This window comes from Polypterus senegalus, chromosome 16, assembly GCF_016835505.1.
Source record: "Polypterus senegalus isolate Bchr_013 chromosome 16, ASM1683550v1, whole genome shotgun sequence".
NCBI classification, from domain to species: domain Eukaryota; kingdom Metazoa; phylum Chordata; class Cladistia; order Polypteriformes; family Polypteridae; genus Polypterus; species Polypterus senegalus.
The window spans coordinates 56700788-56727755 of record NC_053169.1 but is presented as its reverse complement, the minus strand read 5'-3'; the positions used below and the strand labels follow the sequence as shown (position 1 = coordinate 56727755).

The 26968-nt window shown below is 38.8% G+C and overlaps 1 protein-coding gene across 3 annotated transcripts in view; it reads right to left on the bottom strand.

Annotated features, from left to right (window-relative positions):
- arfgef3 (ARFGEF family member 3) overlaps window positions 1-26968 on the bottom strand; it is a 191655-nt gene that overhangs the window by 15380 nt on the left and 149307 nt on the right. For all 3 annotated transcript variants that reach the window (XM_039738234.1, XM_039738235.1, XM_039738236.1), the window contains 10 exons: window positions 26600-26741; window positions 23154-23276; window positions 22490-22593; window positions 16315-16459; window positions 13089-13217; window positions 9593-9769; window positions 7701-7815; window positions 3740-3842; window positions 3442-3573; window positions 1248-1378 (listed from right to left, as the gene is read on the bottom strand). In XM_039738234.1, coding sequence (XP_039594168.1) covers window positions 1248-1378; window positions 3442-3573; window positions 3740-3842; window positions 7701-7815; window positions 9593-9769; window positions 13089-13217; window positions 16315-16459; window positions 22490-22593; window positions 23154-23276; window positions 26600-26741 — 1301 coding nt within the window. The remainder of the gene's footprint in view (window positions 1-1247; window positions 1379-3441; window positions 3574-3739; window positions 3843-7700; window positions 7816-9592; window positions 9770-13088; window positions 13218-16314; window positions 16460-22489; window positions 22594-23153; window positions 23277-26599; window positions 26742-26968) is intronic.

Below are 26968 nucleotides of genomic sequence, written 5' to 3'. Positions count from 1 at the left end.
TCCACCTGCAATGATGCTGATGTGAATAGAGTGTGATTGTTGGAGCGAAGGGGTTAAGGAGGGGTGGGCTTTGGTCTAGGGTCAGCTGCAAGCCACAGGTTTGGAAACGTTGCTCTAAGCAATGTTCATTTCCAAGCGAACTTTATTGTCATATCATTTATACTGTACATGGGCAGTACCTTGATCTGAAATATTGGTCCCCTGGACCACCATGCAACATAAAAACATGTCTTATATAGATACTGTAGGGTGGGCTACAGTACATGCTAGGGGGATTATAAATACAAGTAAATCTATAAATATGCAAAATTAAGGAATTGAATAATGTGCAGCTTTCACACTGTCAATATGCAATACAAAGGATGGGACATTTGTACCATTCATACATGTTGAACATGAGGAAAGAGAAGACAGGTTGAGTAGCAGCAGTTCCTGAAACCAAACATCCATTTTGAGCATCACAAGATGTTCAGACAGAGACAGACAGCAATAATAGTAGAGGCTGGGCAGTGATTTAAGCTTGATTAGAATTTGGAGGCAGAAGCCTGTTCAGTTGTCTAGCAGCCTGGAGGAACAGAAGCTGTTGCAAAGTCTGGTAGAGCTGGTTTGGGTACTCTGATACCTTCTGCCAGATGGCAGATTAGCAAAGAATTTGTGGGAGTGATGGGAGGTCATCCACAACGTTGTTGGCATTGCAAGTAACTTTTTTTGAAAATGTCCCAGCTGGATGGCAGAGAAAACCCAAGAAAGTTTCTCCACAATATGCTGGAAGATCTTGAGGTCTGACACATTACAATTCCTGTACCATATAGTGATGCAGCTGGTCAGGTTGCTTACTATAGTGGCTCTGTAGAAAATTGTAAGGATGGAATGGGGTGCAGAAGTGTTTAAAGTTTTTAGATTATATCATAAAAACTGTTGAATATAAAGTAAGGAAATGTTATACTCCGACTATGTAATGCACTAGTGAGACCACATCAGGAGTACTGTCTGTAGTTCTGGTCACCGTGCCACAAGAAAGATATAGCAGCAGGACAGCAGCCAAGTGCATCCCAGAACTTAAGAATAAATCTAACTCTGACAAAAGGATTAAATCTGTTTACTTGAGCATAGATAGCTGAGTGGGGATTTACGGTGTCTACTACTGCTAAAGTCCCTTTTCTAATAAAATGTGTGGAGACGAATGCTAAAAGTGTGAGATAAACACAAAGCAGCTACACTGAGCAATATGTAAGATAGCAACCTACCTTTTCTGGGTGTGGCCGTTTGATTTCTGATTACCAGGCAATTCAATAATAAGAACACATGACTGGGCATGCTCGAAGCCTTCCTTGCTGTTTGGTGTTTTAGGTGAACACTGAGTATCGAGCATGAAAACCTAAAAACAAAAACAGGCATCTTTATAGACCAAGAGTCTGCTTGGGTAAAGCACTGGAGACAGTAGAGTGAAACGAAATGGACGACAATCTAATAGACAACAATGTGACTTATTAGAGGAGACTTTTGATTTTTAAATATGGAAAAAATAAATAAATAAATGAAAGGGCATATTCAATTAATCCTGCTGACTGGCATTGTGACTTTAAGTGTTACCTAGACTGCCTGAGCCGTCATCTCGCTGAGCCAGATGTATAAAATATAGGTCTGGTGACAACCATGAGTGAATTTGGCTTAAAAGTGGGTGGGAACAATTAGATAGTTCACTTAAATTTCTATTTTCAGGTCTCTCCAGAGATGTTCGATTGAGTTCAAGTCTGGGCTTTAGCTAGGCCACTCAAGGAAATTTCTAGAGTTGTTCATAAGCCTCTGTTGTTTGCTTTGTGCTTAGGGTTGTTGTCTTGTTAGAAGGTGAATCTCTGGCTCATTCTGAGGTGCAGTGTGCTCTGAGGCTGGTTTTCATTATGAGATCTCTCTGTACTTTGCTCTGTACAGCTTTCCCTCAACCATGTCTAGTCTTCTAGCCCCTGCTGCTAAAACACTACAACATGATGCTAATACAACCATGCAACACCATTGGAAAAGTATTGCACAGGTGCTTAGTGGTTCCTGGTTTCCTTCAGACATGATACTATACTTGGTTTGATTAGACCACAGAATCTTGTTTCTAACAGTCTGATAGTCCTTTAGGTGCCTTTTTGCAAATTCCAAGCAGGCTTTTAATGTTAGTTTTACTGAGGAGAGGCTTCCGCCCAACCACTCTGTCACAAAGCCCAGATCAGTGGAGTGTTACAGTGATGGTTAGCCATCTGGATGTTTCTACCGTCTCCACTCAGGAGCTCAGCTGGAATGGCCATTGGGTTCTTGGTAACCTCTCTTACCAAGGTCCCTCTGACACAATTGCACCGTATGGCCAAGTGAACAGCTCTAGGAAGAGTTGTGGTTGTTTTAAACTTCTTCCGTTTAAGAATTATGGAGGCCACTGTGCTTTTGGGAACCTTCAGTGCTGTAGAAAATTTTTGTAGCCTTGCCCTCAACTGTGTTTTGACACAATCCTGTTGCTAATCTCTGCAAGCAGTTCCTTAAAGCACATGGCTTGGTTTTTATTCAACTGTGGGTCCAGTCCATTGAACTGACCACAGGTGGACTCTAAGCAAGGTGTAGAAAAATCTCAACGATGATCAATGGAATGTGGTGCAACTGTGCCATATTTCAAGTGTTATAGCAAAGGGTCTCAGTACTTGTGTCAATATATTTTATTTTTAATAAATATGCAAAAATGTCCAAAATCCTATTTTCCCTTTGACATTGTAGGGTATTGCTTGATTTGGGAAAAATGAATTTAAACAATTTTAGCACAAGACTGCAAAATAACAAAGCATGAAGAAAGTAAAGGTGTTCAAATGTGCTGAACTGTGCTGCTCATAAACCTTAGGAATCTAAATTTAGAGTCTGACAGCAACATATGATACTGTGAATTGAGAGGATGGCTTCTATCTGATAAGACTAAGTCGGCCTTGTTACTGACCTGATTGTAATAAATGTTAATAATGGAGAGATATAAACAACTTTAGGTGGTGCTCATAATTTTAACTATTCATATTATAATGAGGTAAAGCTTGTATGAGAACAAACTTATTAAAACATCTTCTCCACACCAACACTGGTTTGAAAAGCAGAAGAAAAAATAGACTGTGGTTGTGTCCTGCACAGATTACCTAGTCCAGTCCTGTAGAGGAAGGTACTACTCTCCGACAAAAATAAAATAAACGGATCACACAATCTGTGCACAGACAAGCATAACAGTTTTCTCTTGCCTTTAGTTTCTTGTGTTTCTACAGACTGAACCAGAATTGTTGCAGCCATTATCACTGTGAGTTTGGTTTGTATTTTATCTCTTTTCCGATTTTGATTAGAAGGAAGCCCTACATATGCCCATGTAGGTCTGCCGATGTTAGTGGCTGAAGGTGTGGAACATGAAAATGTCTGTGTGTTTCTTGGTACCTGCTGGGCCATGGCACGAATTCTCGAATATTCTGCTTCGGCAGTAGGTGAATGAGAAGGAGCTGCTACCTTCACTTCACAGGCGTCTCCAGTGAAACTGTCTGAGCCGCTGTGGAAGCAAGCAAGGAGGTTCTAAACAAAACAAAAGAGCAGTAGATCAGCAGTGTTAAGTAACTTACAAATATTTTGAAAAATTAAAAAAAGTATAAATAACATGATATTAGTTTAGCAATAGACGCATACTATAGGTATAGAATAAACCATGCCAAAATGTGTGTAAAGAAATCCTCTACAGTACCTTGACTGGTTCTAAAGTGGCAGAAAATGCATCCTGGAGGGCACAGCAGGCCAGCCTCCACATCTCCTCTGTAAAGACTGGGCCAGCAGTAACAAGAACATATCTGCATGATGAAACAGCACACACAATTACCAGCTTAACTCAGGTACATTAATGTTGCAATAATAAACCCTACCCTTAACTGATAACGATTTGCCTGAATAAAATTCCAATTTTCAACTATTGACACATTGCCTCTTAGGTCTTCAACTATCTTAAATAGTCAAATAAAGGTTTAAAAGAATAGCTATTTAGCTATATAAGTGTAGTCGGCAGGATTTAAAGGAATCAAAAACCAACATATTTCATTAAAAAGTTTCATTTCCAAGTTTATAGATGTTTGTCTCCTACTGTCTTTGCAGTCTATTTTACGAAAATAATTCCCAGGGTTTGGAAACCCATTTTTAATTACATTCTTGCATTAGAACATTCCAGAAGATACCAGAAATCTACTATTTGGATATTGAGAATCAAAGAATCAACAAGGAAACTAATTGGTGCAGTAGAAATTACATATACGTTTGTAAAAAACAGCATTGGTGCTTTCTATATTAACTTAAACTTACACATGAATGAGGATCTGAACACTAGAGTCAGAAGCAATTATTGGGTTACATGAGTCGGTAAAAATGTACCAACTCCACCTACAACTAAACGTAAATCTACTCTCTCTATATATAATCCTAAGCCTAAAAGTTTTTATGTCACGTTTTATGTGGCGTTTTTATGTCACCATTTTTGTTACACTTTAAATCAGGTTTATTTTAAAACCTACATATATATGTTTGGTCTCATTCTTTTCAGGATTTATCGACCTTTAATGTGATGTTGTTAGATTTTCAGATTCTTATTCCATTTTTAAATTATAAACTAAAAAATATCAAGAACTCACATCCCGTGAGACGAGACTTTGCCTGGGGCCATAAATAAAACACAAAGAGTAGGACAGTTGCTGTACTGGCTTTTAAATGTTCGAATTGCCATGTGAGATGCAGATCATGTGGCACAGCAGTAGCAACTGCAGCAGCAGCAAGCCAGCAGCTGATCGAGCAAAGAGGAGGTAAAAAAAACCTGTATTTGTTTCCCATTGTATCACCGTTTAAGAGGGGATATCGGAGGAGCAACCGCGACTCCTTGGGGTGCATTCAGCCCCCCTCTTCAGAATGCGAGCGTCAGAGATGCCAAGTGGCTAGTTATAATATAATGTGTTAAAATTTCCAATTTCACTTCTATTGATTCAATTAAACAAATTTTTCTTCAGTGTTTTGGAAACATGTTATTTAATACACAATTTAACAAAGCCATAGCGGCACTGCTTCAGTCCTTAAACCCAAACTTTAACAGGTGAGGGTGCTAAAATGTAGCCTGATTAATCACAATGGCAGTGTTGAAATGCATGATACCTTCTATGTTGTGTGCTTTCAATTTACATAGTAAACATTTTTGGTATACTTTGTTAATCCCCAATGGGAAATTGCCTTCTCGCATGAGCTTTAGAGGTCAGGGTCAACAACCCTGGAGCAATTTTCAGGTTAAGGGCCCAATGGAGTAGGATCTATTCTGGCCGTAACATGATTTGAACCGGCAACCTTCCAGATATCAGCACAGATCCACCATCTCCAATATATGAGACTAATTACGTACAAATAAAGGAGTTAGAGAGTCAAAGGTTTTGTGCAGCTCGTCTTAAGAATGCATACTTTGTATGTACTTTTGGTTTCCTGTACTCAGCGCACAAAGATGTTCAATGGCATATCATAGGCACTGGTACCGAGTTGCCAGATGTGTAACAACGTAAATAGCTCAATGGCAAATTCATTCAAGTAAGTTGCTGGTTTACCTTGTCATGGTATGCATATCTAGCCTTGCTTAGTGGACATTCTAGATAGATAGATAGATAGATTAGATAGATTAGATAATTAGATAGATAGATAGATAGATAGATAGATAGATAGATAGATAGATAGATAGATAGATACTTTATTAATCCCAAGGGCAAATTCACATAATCCAGCAGCAGTATACTGATACAAAGAAACAATATTAAATTAAATAGTAATAAAAATGAAAATAATTAAAATAAAATTAATGTTAGCATTTACTCCCCCGGGTGGAATTGAAGAGTCGCATAATGTGGGGGAGGAACGATCTCCTCAGTCTGTCAGTGGAGCAGGACAGTGACAAAGGTCTATCACTGAAGCTACTCCTCTGTCTGACACTGTTAAGTGGATGCAGTGGATTCTTCATGATTGACAGGAGTTTGCTTAGTGCCCGTCGCTCTGCCACAGATGTTAAACTGTCCAACTTTAATCCTACAATAGAGCCTGCCTTCTTAACAAGTTTGTCCAGGTGTGAGGCGTCCTTCATCTTTATGGTGCCTCCCCAGCACACCACCGCGTAGAAGAGGGCACTCGCTGTCTGGTAGAACATCTGCAGCATCTTATTGCAGATGTTGAAGGACGCCAACCTTCTAAGAAAGTATAGTCGGCTCTGACCTTTCTTACATAGAGCATCAGTATTGGCAGTCCAGTCCAATTTATCGTCCAGCTGCACTCCCAGATATTTATAGGTCTGCACCCTCTGCACACAGTCACCTCTGATGATCACAGGGTCCATGAGGGGGCTGGGCCTCCTAAAATCCACCACCAGCTCCTTGGTCTTGCTGGTGTTAAGGTGTAAGTGGTTTGAGTCGCACCATTTAACAGAGTCTTTGATTAACTTTCTGTACTCATCCTCCTCCTCTAAATGGGGGACGGGGTTTTGTCTTACAGAACAATTGTTATGAGAACAGGCCATATAGCCCAACATGCTCCCTGTTCTATTCACCTTCTTTCTTCAAAAAGACTTCTTGTTGTTTATATTCTTTTCCAGATCATTTATGTATAGTAAGAAGAGTAGCGGCAGATGGTTGCTATCAATTTGGGTCGTATTAACTGTATCAGTATACTTGTGGAAATGCTGCATGTAATTTTACTCTGCACCTTAATGCAAAATGAATCAACACATAGGTGGGCTATAACTGTTGGCTGGAGGCGAGCCTTTTTAATGAACATGTTTATATCCATCACTGTTTTTTAATCATTTATCTCCCACTGGGTAAGCAGACCAGATACTCACTTGTTTAGTTTAAGTTTAGAGTTTTGTAAGCTTCATGGATATGAATTACCTGGCATGCAAACTTTTGGCAACTTTTTTTCAATGGATACTTTTTTTTTTTTTTGCTTTGACATACATTTTAGAGTTTTGCTTTGCAAAACAATGAGTGAAATAAACTGTGTTTTGCCACCATTCATGCCATTAGCACATGTGTTTTCATCTCATCTGCAACCTGGAAAGCAGGGGGTACAGCTAGAGACCACATAAGAAAAGATTGGTGTGCAGAGCTGAGGAAAGAGTGTGCTGATGGCGTTATCTCTGACTCCAGTAAGCGGTGTAAAATACAACCAGCAGCACAAATCTACAGGCAGGCAGTGCGCGATGAGTTAGATGAGATGAGTGAAGTAGCCATTGATCATCTGATGATGAGCAGCCGAGCAAAGAGAAATTGGTTTCGAGTGGGGAACAACCCTTAGCAAGCAGAATTACTTCCTTTCCACCCTCAACACCCCTGATGTTTCACATTTCACAACTGTGAAATTGACTGCCAAACAAATTTTATGGTCAATTAGCGTAACTGTATGTGAAATGAAACTCAACTGTTTTGCTTATCAGTATTTCCAGCCTTGAACCCAATGATGCTCAAAAAAGCCAGGTCTCACAACAATAATCTATGACTGAGTGTGTCCAGAATGCTGATGGGGTGTTTTTTTCCCCACTTTACTACTTTAAGGCTGACATAACATGTTTACTGCAAATATTGTACAAGGATTCTTACAGACATCACAGTGACTGCTAAACTAATTTCCACTGTGTTCAAGCTCACCTAATGCAGGAACATCCCACTCTTGAGATTGTTTCAGTTGGTTCTGCAACACAGGCTACCAAAAGCTTGAAAAGATCTTTCAGCATGAGGTTGATCATGTTTTCATAACCAATATCTGTTAGAAGAAGAGAAAAAAAGTAGAACAATCACCCTTAAAAATCCCTTATTGAACAATTTTCGATTTCATTAGTAGTGAATTAAAAAACAAAATTATCAAAGGCATACAGTCAAAGTAAAAAGTATGTGAACCCCTAGGAATTATCTATATTTATGTCAAATTCTAATAAAAAAAATGGTTGTATCTTCATGTCAGTCACAATAATGAACAAGCACTGTCTCCTATAACTAAAGATACACTGATTTTCAGAGACTTTTTGACCATATTGAATAAATCATTCAAACTGTGAAACTGAAGGTTGGAAAAAGTAAGTGAACCCTAAGCTAATGACTTTTTAAAAAGCTCATTGCAGTCAGAATTTAGCACACCTGGAGTCCATTTAATGAAACAAGTTCAGAGGTGTAGCCTTGAATTACTTTGATTGATAAAAAAACACTATAAAGTTTGAGCTTTTGACAAGAAGCATATCCAGATGGGAATCATGCCGCGCACAAAAGAGCTGTCTGAAGAGCTACGATCGAGAATTGTTAATCTACATAAGGCTGGAATGGGTTACAAAGTCATCTTAAAGATTTTAGATATTCAACAGTCTACTGTTAAACAAGTTGTCTATAAATGGAGACAATTTGGTATTGTGGCTACTCTGCCTAGAAGTGCGCGCCCTGCCAAGATGACCTCAAGAGCACAATGCAAAGTCAGCAATGAGGTAAAGAAGAACCCTAGAGTGACAGCAAAGGACTTGAAGAAGTCATTAGAAATGTCACAACATCTCTGTTCATGAGTCAACTATATGCAAAACATTGAACAAGAAAAGAGTCCATGGCAGGACACCAAGAAGGAAGCCACTGCTATCAAAAAAGAACACTGCTGAACGCCTGAAGTTTGTGAAAGAGCACTTGGACACTCCACAATGTGGGAAACAAACTGGGAAAATGTTTTGTGGAGTGATGAAACTAAAACTGAACTATTTGGGAGGAATAAGCAGAACTTCTTTTGGCGTAAAAAGTGCACAGCATATCAACATCAAAACATCATCCCTACAGTAAAGTATGGTGGAGGGAACATCATGATTTGGGACTGCTTTCCTGCATCAGGGCCTAGACAGCTTGCCATCATTAAGGGGAAAATGAATTCACACGTTTATCAACAAATTCTCCAGGATAATGTGAGGATGTCTGTCTGTCAACTTAAGCTCAGAAGAGGCTGGGTGATGCAACAGGACAATGACCTCAAACACTGAAGCAAATCAACAGCACAATGGCTTCAGAAGAACAAATGCCGCCTTTTGGAGCGGCCCAGTCAGAGCCCAGATCTCAATTCTATTGAGATACTGTGGAATGACTTGAAGACAGCCATACACAGAAGACAACCAAAGAATATGGAATAGTTAAGGCAGTTCTGCAGGGAAGAATGGGCTAAAATTCCTCCTGCACGATGTGCAGATCTGATCTGCAGTTACAGGAAGCGCCTGGTTGAGGTCATTGCTGCCAAAGGAGGGTCAACCAGTTCTTAAATCCCAAGGTTCACTTACTTTTTCCACTAACACTGTGAACGTTGAATGCGTTTGTAAAATAAAGACATGAAAGAATAAAATTTTGTGTGTGTCATTGGCTTGAGCTCATTTAATGGTTCCATTCTATTGGTTCTTAATGGTCAGTATTTTGCTTTACAGTTAAAAGATCATTCTTTGTAATTACCTGAGGCTCTTAAGCTTCAGCTTTCATAAACTAATAAGCAAGCATCCACTTTATCCTAGACTCCTGACTCAGTTTACCTGAATGGATAAAACTCTGAATATGCTCCACCACCAACTCAGATGACAAACCAATGGCATGCTTGAAGTTTGAGGCAGCAACTTCCCAGTAGGAGTGGTTCCCATGACTGCGCTGCAGCCATAGCGTCATCACAGGCAGAAGAAGCTGAATAACAGAAAATATTCCAAATCCAGGTCCTAAAACCATGAAAAAGAAATAAGACAGTCAAATCCCACCTGTAGTTTATGTGGATATCCACCTTGAATTTTATCACACGTCATCATGGAGAAGGAAAAGTTGCAAATCATTCCTCATTTGGAGGTAGCATTTTTTGTCTATAGGCATGTGGACTAATTAAGCTGGAACTGAAATTAGATTGGTTAAGTTTAAAAATCCACATTATGACACCCTTACTACTACAAGTGTGAAGAACTAAGCAGCATCGGGTGCAAGGTAGGAACCATCAATGGCTGAAAATCGGGGCTACACCTTATGAGAAGGATTTAAAAGTCGCAGTGGACTCGACACTATCAACTGCCAGACAGTGTTCAGTAGCCATTAAGAAGGGTAATGGAATGTCAGGCTATATAGCGCCCTGAATTGTGCAGTACAAGTCAAAGGAGGTTCTGCTCAAGCTTCATAACACCCTGGTGAGGCCTCATCTGGAGTCATACCCTCCCAGGAGGCCATAAAGGATGGACTGAGTGAGGAGTGCTTATTGTTCATTCCCCCACGCGGCAAGTGGCAGTGTTTTTCTTGGCTGGACCAGATTAAGACACCCGCAGGGTGGCATGGGAGTTGGAGTCGAAAAGTGCAACTCTGTTAGGTCTTTGGGCACTGCCAAAAGGCACAGCTGGGGGAGGACTGCCCTGGTTTATGCATAACCTGGAAGTGCTCCAGATGACCTGGCCAATAAACCAGAAGCAGTTCCCAGGTCTAGTTTAAAAGAGAGCCCGCAGCCTCACCTAAATCAAGTCAGAGCTGGGAGGGAATGGGAAACACTCCCCAGAAAGAGGACGGAGATTTGTGATTTGATGAATTTAGCTGGTGTTCTTGTGGAGAGGGTGTTTATGAAAAAATAATTCTTTTGAACCTGGAGTAGTGTTGGGTATTATTGTGTCTGTGCTTTGAGGCTCAGTGGTGCCCCCTTGTGGTTACAGTGTTTACATGCACATCCATAACTGGCTTGAGGTGAATAACCTAGTAAAAGTAGAAAACTGCTTTCTTAAAAGGCCGTGTAGCCCTCTCACTGTTGAACTCGGTAATGTCTCTGCTATTGCATGGTACTGGTGACAGTGATATCTACAAATAAATGGCCTAAAGGTTTCTGCTAAAAAACTAAAATTACCCACACACCCTATCTTCAAGCTGGCACCTCCCCACTTGCACCCCCAACTAAATTTTTCTTTTCAAGTTTCACATCTTCCTTTTCTGTTATACCAAAATATCAATCCCAAGCATGACTGCCTTGAGGAACAGAAATCAGTCCACTAATAAACATTTTCCCCCAGTTTAACAGTAAATCAGTTTCCTTTAACTGACGCAAATATAAATGAAGAAAATTATTTATTTATATGTAAAATAAATGATGTTTTTATCAAACACTATTTGCTCATAACAAAGATTCAAATTATCTTGTAGGGTGCTACACCCACATTGACATGCACAAGGACTCCTCTGGAATTCTTCTTTGTCAAAGCGCTCCAATGTCATTAAACTGTGCAAAAAAAATAAATTGGCCAACATGAATCTGAAAATGAGCATGACACCTGTGATAATTTTCTTGTGTTTGATGAATATGTTTAATAAAATTGATGCTTTATTTATAGGTTTCTGTTACTGGATTGCTTACAGCACACTCTTACCTGCTTGGTTGTGTGACTGAGCACTACAAAGGACTGACGTACCTGACAGTGCACTTCACGCCTTACACCCAGTGCTGCTGGTAACAACGCAGTGTAAGTTCAGAACGGGCATCCCAGCGGGAAGGAGGATGACTTATTACCAGGACGGAGGATGGACAGATTAGCCGGCTGAAAGGAAAAGTTAACTTTGTGCCCAGCTGGTGTAAAATAACACATGAACCAGTGGAAACTGGGAGTTGGGAGCAGTTCTGTCCCTCATATGACAGGTGGAAGTGGTCCTTGTATGGCAGCCCAGTTGGAACATCAGCAAGGGATGCTTGGGAGTTGGAGTCTGGAAGTGCAACCCTGGGCACCGATAAAGGGCTCTGGTTCGACTTCTCTACTTTCTATATGGGCCAGAAGTGCTTCCAGGGACACACAACATGGACTCAGAATCTGGAGGCAGTGGGCAACACTCAATGGGAGGATGAGAAGAAGAAGAATTTGATTTTTTTTTTGTCTATAGTGGATAATCTTTGGAAGGGTGATCAAGTGTGCTGGGCATTGCTGTGTCTGAGGTTTGGCACTCCATGGGGGTTTGCAGCAGGTATGTTTGCTTCAATAAGATATGTATTGCGTTAGGTTACTAGTTAATTTAAAAAATAATTGGACTGCGTAATGCACATTACTTTTGATGTGTTGCCCTGATGCTGTTGAGATTGTGTTGCTGGAGTTTAGCACTGTATGTTCAGCTCATCAAAGTAAATTTTTTAGCAATTTCTGAAATACTGAGACAGTATTTTGGCCAGAAGAAGGAATATTGTGATTGCCCGTGCATTTGTCGCTGGTATTTTGTGAATGCTTCTACAGGTGGCATTGTGTGCGAAGCTAACACGTGTGTAGGCTGATGAACATGCGCTGACTGCAAAATCCCTACCAGTAACCTGGTTAAAGGCTTACATGGCCACAATAAAATCGGGTTACTTGCAGAGAAATCTACCTCTGTTAACCAGGTTTCTCAGCGGCCTAAAACCCAGTTTCTCAAAAAAGAATAAGAGTTTAGAAAGAACATTTCTGCAGATATTTGGGTTATTGAGTCGCACATAAACACATCTAATGTATAACAATAACCTGTGAATATTTTATAGGCACTGCATGGAGGTGCATCTTGAACACCACCATTTAAACAACAACAACGTTTATTTATATAGCACATTTTCATACAAACAGTAGCTCAAAGTGCTTTACATATTAAAGAATAGAAAAATGAAAGACACAATTATAAAACAAAATAAATCAACATTAACATCGAATAAGAGTAAGGTTCAATGGCCAGGGGACAGAAAAACAAAAACTCCAGACGGCTGGAGAAAAAATAAAATCTGTAGGGATTCCAGACCATGAGACCGCCCAGTCCCCTCTGGGCATTCTACCTAACATAAATGAAACAGTCCTCTTTGGATTTAGGATTCTCACGGAAGGGCTTGATGATGATGATGGTCACGTAGACTTCTGCCTTTTAATCCATCCATCATTGTTGGTGCATCATGAAGCTTTGAGTAGGTGGAGGTCCCTGATTATTGTACATTAACATTTCTCCGATGGATTCAAATGCTGCTGCCACATCAGAACTGCATCCTTGATGCTCATCTGCAGAGACAAGAGGGCTTACCTGGGATTTTGGTGACTTCTCTGAGCAGCTCAAAGAGCAGGTCCAGTGTGGGGGGCTGATGCTGACGTGGACAGTTGTAGACAGCATTGGTGAGCTCCTCTAGTAGCAATATCCACACTTGAATCAGACCTAAAATACACAAGAGCATTTGGAGACGATAAAGTCAGGACGGCTAATCATCCGCAAAGCAAAAACGGTCTAATCCAGTTGAGAAGCAAAAACTTCCATTCTTTCTCATTGGCATATTTTGGTTCTATCTTTTTGCTTGCTTTCATCTGAACCTGCATTTTTTTCACTTCTCTTTATGTACTTATATTAGTGTAATTATATCTAATCTGCTTACAGTCCTTTTAAAAGTTAAGCCATGGTGTAAACCCTGAGACTAACACAGCCACCTTTGCCAACATGTTAGTTCATCACCTAATTCTACTTAAGTTAAAGAATCCAGTGCCTCCATCTTTATGATGTGGGCATTAGGATGTGCTGTAGTCACTATAACAGGATAGAACAACATTCATGAAACAGAGGACAGCTCAGTTATTTAATAAAACATAGCAGCTGTACACCCTATTAAGATAAAACCTTTACATGAGAACGAAAGATATATGAGAGGAGAACATTCAGTGCATCAGGATACCTTAGTTGGCTAATAACTAAGTTCTACCAATACTTTATCCACATACTTTTTAAAAGCAGTCAGTATATCCACTTTAACTTTGTGACTTGGATGATTCATGCGAAGATGTGCTTCCTGGCTACAGTCTTAAAGACATGTCCTCTTAATACACAACGGTGCCTTCAACTTTGTCATTTAATTATTTCATTGAAAAAATTCTGATGTATTATTTCCATCATGTTACAACACACATGATGTATCTGAGGATTATTGTGAGCATATTTACATTTATTTACTTAGCAGATGCTTTTGTCCAAAGCAACTTACAAAAAGAGGTCAACATAACTGAGTAAACATCTCTCTGGGGGACCACTTGAAGACAAGTGTTACAGGACAAGGTGACAAAAGGTGAAGAGCTCAGAACAAAATGCAAGCTTGTTACAACTGTAATGTTACAAAAACCTATCAAAGCCATTATCAGTTAGACAGAAATACAAAGAGCATAAGAACATAAGAAATATGACCAACAAAAGGAGACCATTCAGTCCATCAAACCCATTTGTTTAGTTAATCTGTCCCAATATCTCATCCAGATTCTTCTTAAGGGTTGTCAAGGTTTCTGCTTCAGCTTCATGTCTCGGAAGTTTGTTCATATTCCCAAAACTCTTTGTGTAAAGAACTGCTTGCTGGCTTCAGTATTAAATACGCTGTCCCTTAATGTCCACCGATATCCTCAAGCATGTGATTCACCCTTAAGCTCAAAGAATGTTGTTGGATCTACTTGATCAATGCTTTTGAGGATTTAAAACACCTGGATTAGGTCTCCACACAGTCTCCTCTGCTCGAGACTAAATAGATAGATGAATTCTCTGAGTCTGTCACAGTAGGGCATGTCCTTAAGTCCCTGGATGCACTTGGTTGCTCTCAAAGCGCGAAAAACACATTGAAGTAGTCAGAATTTCGAATGGAGGTGAGCATTTTGTTCCCCCAGCCAGGAGCTACACATGAAGAGCCTGGACTGAAATTTGAGGCCATGCTGAGGTGGCATCACCAGATGTTGTTCAACAGCAGACCTGAGTGGGGAAAGGATGAGTGCAGGACCTGACGAGTGTCTCCATATACATGGGTACAGAGATTCCCATGCTGTTGTCTCTACAATAGCGTGCAAAACACCCTACCTCACATCACCTGTGAACTGACTCTTCCAAACAGGCATTTGAAAAAACTAAGTACCACCCTTGGAAACTCTGGACATTTTCAACATATCTGAACAGGCAAACATTTAGATCTTTGTGCAAACGGTGCCTATCGGTAAAGGTGATAGACTTGAACAAATGACACACAAAATTAACATGGTGTATTCCTTCTCTTACTTTTTCCCTAGTAGATCATTCTTCTTAGTCTATCGGCTGCTCCCGTTAGGGGTTGTTACAGCGGATCATCTTTTTCCATATCTTCCTGTCCTCTGCACACCCATCACCTGCATGTCCTCTCTCACCACATCCATAAACTTTCTCTTAGGCCTTCCCCTTTTCTTCTTGCCTGGCAGTTCTAATCTTAGCATCCCTCTCCCAATATACCCAGCATCTCTCCTCAGCGCATGTCTAAATCAAAGCAATCTCGCCTTCTCTGGCTTTATCTCAAAACTGTCCAATCTGAGCTGACCCTCTAATGTACTTTTTCCTAATTCTGTCCATGCTCATCACACCCCAATGCAAATCTTAACATCTTTAACTCTGCCATCTCCAGCTCTGTCTCCTCTTTTTTAGTCAGTGCCATGGTTTCCAACCCATATGACATAGCTGGTCTTACTACCGTCCTCTTTCACTCTTGCCGGTGCCTGTCACAAATCCTGCACTCTCTTCTTCACCTCTCTTCCACACTCTCTGTTACTTTGTACTGTTGAGCCCTGGCATTTAAACTCATCCACCTTCACCACCTCTGCTCCCTGCATCCTCATCATTCCTTTGATCTACCTCTCATTCACACATATGTATTCTGTCTTGTTCCTACTGATCTTCTCTTCTCTCCTATCTAGAGCACATCTCTACCTCTTCATGGTCTCCTCAACCTGCTCTCCACCCTTATTACACCGCTACAACTATTGCATTTTTGTTGAATGAATGATTATAAAGGAATATTTTCCAAGTGTTTTTATTCAAGTAAATTATCTTTACCTAAAAGCACTGTTTTTACAAAGATCTACTGTCTGTCTGTTGAAAAAGTCAACAATATCCATGGGGTACACATAGTTTTTCACATGACTGTACGTTCAGAAAAGCTTGTAGCAACTTTTAATTCTGAAAATATAAATCCAAAAAGACACATCACAAAAAACAAACCTTAAGGTCTCTAGAGACATACCATTAGATAGAAGCCAGACTAGTAAAAGCTGTGTAATGCCGTAGCAAAAAGCAGTAGCAAGCAGGAGTCTTTTGTAATTCTCTCGGGTAACTATGGCCCTAATGGCAACAGCATCTGAGAACCCAAATTGAGCATTATAACTCCGTTCTGTAAACTCAGGATATGCTTGAAACTGTTAAACAAAGTCAGGAAGCTTGGAGAAATAAAAGGCACCAAAAACAAACTAAGCAGTTGTTCGATACGTACCAGTATTGTCATCAAAGTCGGCAAGAATGGATTCCACCCCATCCTCACTACTTGTTGACCTCTCTTGAGTTCGCAAGGGTGTTCTTGGGTGGCCTACACGAATGAACAGCGGTTTGGATGGCATCTTGTAAATTTTGGTCAACAGCTGTAAATAACATTTCACAAAAGTAAAAAAATCAGTGATGCCAGCAGGAAGTACCATGATAGGTTTTTATAATAAAGAAAGATACAATTGCTTTCTTGCTTTTACATACTCCTTCATCCCTCTGGACAAAGGGATGTTTTATTGTGATTTCAACAATACCTCTAGATAAAAAAGATCTAATTTTTTTTATATTGAAAATATTGAAAAAGCACTTTTTGAACTCATTTGTACTACCTAAAACAACGGAAATGCAATTTTCTCCATTGTGAAAATGATATCCTCACACTAGAAAAGGAAAATAGAATGAATAGTAGTGATAAGGAAAGGAAACACCAAACAAATTGTAACCAAGTATCAAGCCTATGTTTTGTCTAATCAAAAATCATAAGCCACGAATTAAAGCAAGAAACAGAAGTCAAAAGTCAGGAAATGAGAAGACTAAATAACACTACTATACACATGCACAATGTTGATGTTGATACATCTAAAACAGAAATCTTTACAGTGGAACACTGATGACATAAATTGCACAACCTCCTGGACCGAGTATCAATGTTACATCTTGATGACAACGGTACAAAATGGCTGCTCCCAGGTAGAGACAGTATCGTGATTAAAATGATCTCTTATATATATTTCTCTTCTGGTTCGTCCTGCTTCCTCTTCAAAACTGGTCCCCCCCACAATCAGCCCACATGGCATTTCTGGATTACTATTGGTTCGTCCAGCTTCCTCTTCAAAACTGCCCCCTTGTCCCCCCACCCCAACCGGCAGCCCACACGGCATTTCTCGATTCATATTCCTCCTCCTCTTCCAAACCATTCCCCATGCTGCCTGTGGCCTCCCTTACACACCCATGCCGTTTTTCTCGATTCCTATTCCTCCTTCAGACTACCATGTTCCCCGCTCCTCTCTCATGACCCCATTGGTGTCACGTCACCGTCCTATACTTAGCCTGACCTCGTGACCTTTCACTTCGACCATGTGTGCGCCTGGGAGTCTTTTCTGTAGCCTGCTCCAGAAAGGTACTCTCTTGACCATTGGCATTGGTTTCGCTCCTTGCTATTGGTTTTGCTCCTTGCTATTTTCGTTATACTGCGACGGTTGTTTCCTAAGCCTTTGTTATAAAATGAACAATATCTTCTCTGTCGACGGCTTTTTGTACAACGTCATCTCTATCCCGGGATCCGGCAACTGCCTGTTCCTATCAGTGGGTTATTTCTTCACACAAACGATTGACAAAGGCAATGCAATCTCACTACGACATAAGGCAGTAGATTTCGTTGCATCACATTGGGACAGATTTGGAGACATTCTTCCCGTTGTTCTTTCCAACGCAAGTCGAGTTATCACAACAAGTCATGAGTACTATCAATACATGGCAACATCTGGAGTTTATTTCCGAGATTCTCCATGCTAGCATTGTCATTTACTTGAAACACAACCCCAACATCCTGCCTTGCATTATGTTTGCACAGATTTGCTTTAATTTACAACAACCAGTCTTCAGCCACGGTCAGCTGTGCGTGGCTTTTTCTAGGGTTAGATCTTTCGACTCATTATCTGTCGTCTTCAGCAAAACACCTATTCACAACTGCGTCTTTCAAGAAGTATTTCTTTCTTCTTGATTTCTGAATTCCTTTCTCACCGTTTTCTGTTCCTATTCTTAAATTGCTGTATGCTATGGCGGGCGTCGGCTAGTATAAAATACAAGTAAGAAACAGTAGTCATATTTAAAACGCAAACAGTTCAAAACCTTGAGATAAAGCTGTACTAGCATCAAAACACACACACACTAGCTGTGTAAGCCCTTTCTGTAAAAAACCCGGGTTCTTAGAAACCATGGATTCTGACACTTCAATCAATCAATCACATTGGTTGTGCATTAGCGGCTAAGCTAGGTTCTCTTTCTTGGCAGTTTCACTTTGGCAAAAGAGCTTCGTGCTGTACCCTTGCACTTCTGGGCCAGCCAGCCAGCTGGACTTCCACACGCAGGCATTTATATATATATATATATATATATATATATATATATATATATATATATATATATATATATATATATATATATATATATACATACACTAGCAAAATACCAGCTTGCGAAGTACTGCCTTCAAAGTTTTATTAAGAAGAAAATTAAACCTTTTTAAACTGAGGGAAAATATACCAATTATTATTTGTTAAGGATCTGTTTGTATACACATTGTCAGTTTGGCCCTCCGGTTGTAATATGACCAAGCTGTGCGCTGAGCTTACTCTTGAGCATGCAACGTGCAGTTGGCCATGTGAAAAGCAATCTTGTTTCAAATCTCACAGCTTGGATTGCTGCTGTCATAATCGGTTTGAGTTTCATGGTTTGTTTCAATTACGACAGTATTTGTAGGACTTGTGTTGAAGTGACATTCGGCATCTGTCAAGCGTTGTAAGTATACAACCAGTTTCATCGATAACTTCACATCCAGCTTTTGAGAGTTGAAAGTGTCCACTACTGAAATCGTCACCCATGAATCTAAGATGTTTAAGAGGCATTGGTGGTTGTCGAAAGGTGTAAAATATTTGGCCATTTCGGTACACTTGAAAGCGACAACCGAACAATTCAGCAGCAGCCATCAACTCACATGCAGAACCATAGGTGAAGGGCTTAAGCATTTCACTCTTCTAGTGCTCCTGTGTAGTATAATTATCTCCTGTGCTGTCATCAGTCCACACCTTGAACCTTGATCCCAGTCATTCAATACATAATGTTCCTCTGGATATCAAGAGTGAGCCTGATATGGCTGTGCAATGTGTAACAAAGAGAATGGAAAAGGCCATCTCTGGGCATGGAAACCACTCGGTAAGTGACAGTTCTTTGATCGATGGTGATCACCTCGATAGACATGTTAATGGGGGTACAGTTGGAACGATAAAGGAAATGGGTACCTGAACAATGTAAAGTAAGTCTAAAATACCTACACAATAACTATAAGCATAATAAACGAGCGGAGAAGCTGTGGATTAAATAAAAAGGCTGCAGTTATCAGCAGGGAGACGTGAATCCCGTGGCGAAGTAAGGAAGGGAATGTAGAGACTGGAGCGACGGATGGCCTTATATAGGCAGGCAGCCAACAACGTGGGAGGCGTTAGGATGGGGGACCCAACGCTGCCTCACACGGTGAGCGAGCTGCAGGCTATGGACGTATATATGTACGTAAGTAGGATTCAGTTATTTTTGGAAACCTGTGTACCAAATTTCTTGAAGATGGACCCATAAGTAACAAAGACCGTTGGAAAGTTCAATATGTCGGCTGACAGTGGCGTCATATCACCGAAATAAGTACATACAGTGGTTTCGGTTAGTGCAGGGAAGCTGCCTACCAAATTTCGTAAAGATGGGGCCATAAATAAGAAAGTTCCAACATGGTGGACGTTGTTGACCGTTATGACCGTTACAAATAGAATTTCAAAATGAAACCTGCTTAACTTTTGTAAGTAAGCTGTAAGGAATAAGCCTGCCAAATTTCAGCCTTCTACCTACACGGGAAGTTGGAGAATTGGTGACGTTGGAAAGTTCAATATGGCGGCCAACAGTGCCGTCATACCACTGAAATAAGTACGTACATCGGTTTCGGTTAGCATAGGGAAGCTGCCTACCAAATTTCGTGAAGATGGGGTCAGCCTTCTACCTACACGGGAAGCTGAAGAATTAGTGACGTTGGAAAGTTTAATATGGCGGCCGACAGTGAAGATGGGGCCATAAATAAGAACGTTCAACATGGCGGACGTTGTCAACCGTTATCGACTGTTATGACCGTTACGTGTAGAATTTCGAAATGAAACCTGCTAACTTTTGTAAGTAAGTGTAAGGAATGAGCCTGTCAAATTTCAGCCTTCTACCTACATGGGAAGTTGGAGAATTAGTGATGAGTCAGTGAGTGAGTGAGTGAGTGAGTCAGTGAGGGCTTTGCCTTTTATTAGTATATATATATATATATATATATATATATATATATATATATATATATATATATATATATATATATATATATATATATATATATATATATATATATAAAATATATAGTATATATATATTTTAAGTAACTCTATTTTATTGGACTAAAAAGTAAAAAATATATTTTTTTTCTTGTTTCAAAATTTTGTCATATGTGACTCAAAATAAAATCATGGGGGTCCTATTAAAGAGTTGATTTAATTCAATTAAAACGCATAGACTTGTTACAGAGAAATTTCTAATCAGCTTAGCTATGGAAAGAAAATGACACAACATATGGAAGTTGATTAAAGTATGTAGGATAATGGTAATAACTGGAGAAATTTTCAAATTGTAAGAGTTATTTTTTTTAATCTATGCATTTTAATTGAATTAAGTTTTTCATGGGCGCTCCACGATTATATTTTTAGTCACACATGACCTAGAAAATGTTATTACAAGAATTTTTTTATTTTTTTTTACTATTTGGTCTCTCTCTCTCTCTATATATATATATTTTAGACACTCTAATGCCACACAGCACATTACAAAAACCTTGACTTGGGTAAGAAGGCGATTAGACAGAAATGACATTAGCGACTGAGTGGAATCAAACTTACAATCTTAAAAGTGAAATGTAACATTCATTCATGTTCATTTTTGATTTCAGAAAATCCTAACCAAGGTGAAACCGTACACATTTGAAGTACTGGAAATGTGCGTTTGTCTATTGGTAAAATCACTGAAAAGAGTACTTCACCAAATTTGTATAGAAATAATGCAAAACTGTTTAAATTAAAAAAAAATTGTTTTTGTACATCAGTCTTGAACCTTCGACCATTTGCTTGATCGAAAAACACGCTAACCATTTGCTTCTTAACAGTCATATTGAAGTAGTTTGACAAGACTTCAATATCAATTAATGAAATCTTTTTTTAATTAATTTGACTACACTGGTTTTGAACCTCCAACCATTTGATCGAAAGTCCAAAACCCTAACCACTTCACCAATACTGCTAATTTTTCATATATATGTGTGTTGGGTAAAGGCACTATAAATATGTATAATCGCTAGAAGTATAATATAAGGAAATGAGAAATTAAAATTTTGATGTAATTAATGTACAGTTGCCGGGTCAAAACTGATGAAATATTGCATTGTCATCGGAGATCAGCATGCATGGAAAGTTTGAAGGGAATCCGTTTGGTAAAGGTGGGTAGAAAACTGACTTAAAAATTTGACCCAGATAAACAGAGATGGCAAGTTGAATAAAATTGTGTAATAATAAAAATATAGCCAGAGGTTAGGACCAAAAAGATCAAAGGCGAGATTTTAATTTAGGAATCCACACACTTGGATGAGGAAGTGAATGTGTGATGACCACTTTAGCACATTGCATTGTTCTCAAAAAGGACATGACCCCCAAGGATATGCTCATAGCAACACAGCTACCTTAACAACACAGCAATAAAACTGCAGCAGCAGAAATGGTGTGCAAATAATCAAATGGAAGTAAAACTACTGTAGGTCTAGCAAAACCCCAAAAATGAGTGGTAATGTAACAAAATTGATAAAGAAACCCCACGTAAAATTAATCTAAAGCCAATTTCTAACAGTATTAATGGAACACGTGGTCCAGATTACAAAAAAAAAAAAGCCAAAATATAAATCTGTCGCACATACATTCTACATTCTAGCTAACTATGATTACCAAACAAGACAAGAACAAAGAGGAGATGGACAAAAATAAATCATAATGGGACTTCAAAACTGAGAAGGGAGTAAAAGACAATTTTATAAAATTTTAAACACACTGAACTATGATGAAAAAGTACAGCGCATCCCATCTTTATCACTACAGTAAATGCATGTTCAAGTTGGCAAATATTTTCAGCCATATCTGCATGTGTTCCTTACAGATAATTATGTTGAAAATTCTGACATCTTTCTGTATTTGTGGAGAATATTTACTAGTTTTAATTCAAATCAATGACACTTGTGAATGAGATACTGTATGTTATAAACTCTGGATGGTATAACTACTGTGTGCTACCTGTGAACACTTCCGTAGATAATCCAAAGCAGGAAGGCATAAATCTGTTGAAGCACATCCAGCACCTTGACCGCAGTCTCCATTTTCCTTGCAGTCCGCTTCACCTACAAGAAAATAGACAAATAATGTTTATCAATAACAGAATTCTGCTGTTTCTTCCTTCATGTTAGCCATTGAAGCAGAGTATCAATGTTTACTAGGATTTAGAATCAAGCGTTCATTCCCTTGGTAATCCACAGGTATTGTCCATTTTTATTACTGATGTTAATTTCCTTTCATTATTGGTGACCAACAATGTCTGGAACACTGTGCACCGGTGGAATATAATGGCTTTGTTATGAGTTCATGTGTTTCAGTTTGCACATTCTGCTTTGTAAAATAATCATAGCCAGTATCAGCAGTGGGTAAGTAGTCCACTACTTCAAGAATGATTAAATGTCTCCAAAAATGACAGATTATTCTGTGTGTATAGTGATAGTGGAATATAAATGGTGTGAGTTATGCATATTTTAAACTGATGAATCAAACTTGATGTTCTTTTCAGCTCTCTTAGTGACATCTGACCATAACAATGTTATTTTCTGCACACTACACACATTATTTTATCTGAACATGACAGCCCTCTGTAACTCATAATTACATCTAAAAGAAGAAGAGTGATTACCTAACCCTTTGACGAAATTCATAAGGCACATAATGTAGTCGGTAGCAGCATTGGCGAACACTTGAATGTTGTCTGTGTTGATAAAGGCCTCAAAGACATCAAACACAGGGGCCTGACATTTTCCTGAAAAAAAAAAAAAACAAAAAAAAAACCAATCGATATTATTAATGCATATTTTGTGCATGGAGTTGGAACAAAACAGAAACAACATGGGTGACAAAATGACAAAATAAATGTTCTATCACCTGAAGGAACAGACAGATACATGTTTGAATTAAAGATCGGGAGATAAAATCTAGTCAAACCAAAAAGTCAATCAAACATAATGCCTAACCCCAAAAAACAAAAACAGAACTTTTCCTCAGAAAAACACAAACAAGGAGTAGTAAATCAGAAAAACAAGTAAAGAAATAATATACTGAGGAGAAATCATATCTGTAATCTCAGACTACCAGAAAGTGTACACCACCGACCTTTATACCTTTGACGTGGTGATGGGTGGGAGTCAGGTTTTACAGCAGATCCTGCCAGAACTGACTAGACCCTTTGACCATATTTTGGATTAAGTAGGTGTGATAATGTTGTGTTGTCCTATTGTTTAGGTCTCTAGCTAGGGCTTCACCCCTGGCTTAATTTGGCTTTATAAGTATTTGCTTTTCTTTGTAATGTGTTGATTCAGTTCTTGTAGTATTTAATTACATTTCATTAATTACTTGCATTTTAGTGATGTTCTTGTCATTATCTTTCTTAACTGTCCTTTTATTTTTACTTTTTGAATTTTTACTGAGCCCTGGTTATTGCAGGGTTCTCAGGCAATCTGAAGCCCCAGTTTAATGGCTGAGCCACTGGACTCCGCTCTTTTTGTTTTTGGCTCCCTACTCTGATGTAAATCTTCAATGGTATTATTTAATTGGAATTTAACTTTAGAGAATATATATACAGTATATATATATATATATATATATATATATATATATATATATATATATATATATGTGTGTGTTATTTCTGTGTGGATTTGTTTTAAGGATTTCCTTGTTTTGGGATATTTCTTTTTTTTTTCACTTGGTCTTTCCTTCAGAGTTGGCTTTGGGATTTCCCTACTTTTTTAAAACTATTTTGAAACAGCAATGGGTCTGAATAGAAATATACAGTAAATGGAGGATTTCAATACCAGATGTATTTTGGGTTAGTGAATACAGACAGATGGGCAAGAATTGCCAGTTTATCAAAATAAACATTTTAATCAATTTTGGTAAAATTGAATCTAAAACACAATAAAATGTGCAGAAAGGGAAGGGCTCTCAATACTTTCTTAATTCACTGTATATTCATTATTTTTCATATAGACTTTTGAATTCCCTTTTGTTTAAGTGGTTAGGATTTACTTTCCTTGTATTATTGTTTTTGTGTTAACTTATTAATTTTTTTCATGCCATTCAATTTAATTCCAGTAAATGCATATTTCAAAAATTATTATTAACATGGGTCTTCCTTTTCATCTTGAGGACCAACCATAACAGAATGTTTCCTCAAACCCATTTGCTAGCCATATTCTAGTAAGATGGATGTTTGATATTCCATTAATTATTATAAATAATTACTTTTCATCTTAGCTGCTTAAGTCAGTTTAAGGGTCCAGAGAGCCAGAGTCCATTCTAGTTGTAATGAGCAAAATTTCATCTCCAGGACCAATCAAGCTGTAACTATCAACTTTTACTATTTAAAATAATGAATAATGACTTTTGATTTGTATCTGTCTGCTATATGATCGATCCATCTGTCCATCCATTCTGTGACTTTCTTTTCCATTTTGAGGATGCAGGCAGGCACTGCTCATGCCAGGAGCAGTAGATGAGACTACAGTGAACTATGCACTGGTAATCCTTGCTGATTATGAAGTTGAAGAGTGGAGATGTGTTCAATATCAGACAGACATACAAGTAAGAATTTTACTGCACTTGGTAAACGTGACAATAAACTACACTTGACTTTACTCACACCAGGCACATTCAGAGCCACCATTTAAATTAACTTTACTAGTATTACATATTGTTCTCAAAAAACATGTAAAAAGTGTTGCATTTTTTGATTTGAAAATTTTTTATTAAATCTCATCTTTCTGCTGTAAAATGTGCGAAACACTAGAAGTTCACAATCAGAAGGACAGAAAGCATAATAATAATGCAAATAATAATAATGATGAATAATAAAAATAATAATAATATGAACAGCACACTGTACATGTGCGAGTGACACAAGCATCACTTTTAGATTCATCAGAATCACTTTTGGTTTCACTGAACGTTTCAGTTTCACTGCCTGAAAACAGATTGATTCACTTTGACATCACTGCTGATGAGAGATGTTTCTTACGAGACACCGTTATGAGGCTAGGAGAGAATATGTCTACACTGTTGCCTGGGTAACGCTCGGGTCTGAAGCGTACATAAGACACACCTATATCATTGCCCGAGTAACGATCGACACCAATGCTGTTGGCACTTTTAATCCTTTGAATCCTTTTAATCCTTGGGACTTACGCAAGACGTGTCTATACCACTGCCCGAGTGATACATGAGAGTAACGCTTTTAGCGTTGTTTTTACAGCCCTACTGATGCTTGGGTCTAACGCTAAGGAGGTTAAAGGAACTTTCACATGACACAACATTTCCAAGGATTTTCAACCGCGCACTTCATTTACCTAATGTTTGAGAGTTGTGGCACATTCTTGTGACCATACTGGTCATGTAGTCTGACAAACCCAAGCACTCTTTGAATTAAAATAAAATTTTGTCTTACGTTGTATTGGTGGGCTTGAGTGTGTGTGTGAGAGTTCAGATTCATTGAGCACTTAAACTGGAAGTACATTGCTTATAATGGAGCTATGAGGAATAAGGATCGTTGAGTGTTTTGGACCTTGCATACAGAAGACAGACTTGTCTGTTTGATGTCTTGTGTTTTATGTACCACAATAGAATGAAAAAAGTTTGCAATTAAACTCGTCATACTTGGAAAGCATTTGTGCAGGTGGCAGATCATGTGACATCTGACATGAAAAGAGGTAAGATAGTGATACTTTGGAGATCTAAAGCTATGCTGGAAAGTTGTGATGAAGTTGTCTAATTTGTCGTGCCCTGCGATTTCTAGTTGTGTAATCAGTCGTCAGCAATGAGATCTGCAAGTCCAGTTGCTTAAGTTTAACATCCCCTCCAACTAGAAGTCATGTAATGTCCCACCGGTGTAACATGGATATCTTGGTGATGTAGGAAGAAACTGGGAGAATGAGGAAAACACCCCGCAGACAGGACTAACCAATGACCCATTTTAAGCAGAGTAAGTTTAAAATGCAATTAAAATAGGAAACAATTCTCTATTTGCCATCTATAACATAAACCATAAAAAATCTGAATGTGAAACGATGTTGCCGTAATCGTCATCATTACCCGTTGAGTACTCTCCAACAAGGTAGTCTTTGACCTCAGACTTATTACTGTGCACCGTCCTCAGTGCACTGAAGAGAGGCCTCCAGCCAGACTGGATCTGAGGAGAGCACATCTCCACCAGTTCACCGATGGAAGTGATTACCTGCAGGCCAATAACAAAAAGACGCTATGAGATAATCTGAAATGAACATTGGCAAAGACAGCCAAAAACAGAAGCAGTTCTAAAATTTTAGATTTAATCTAATATTAATTTTAGATTAATTTAACCTAATATAGCTTCTTCAAATGCTTACACAGATCAACACAGGAAATGTTAACAGTATATTATATATCTCCACTGACCTCTCAACTGGCACCACCACCGTGTGC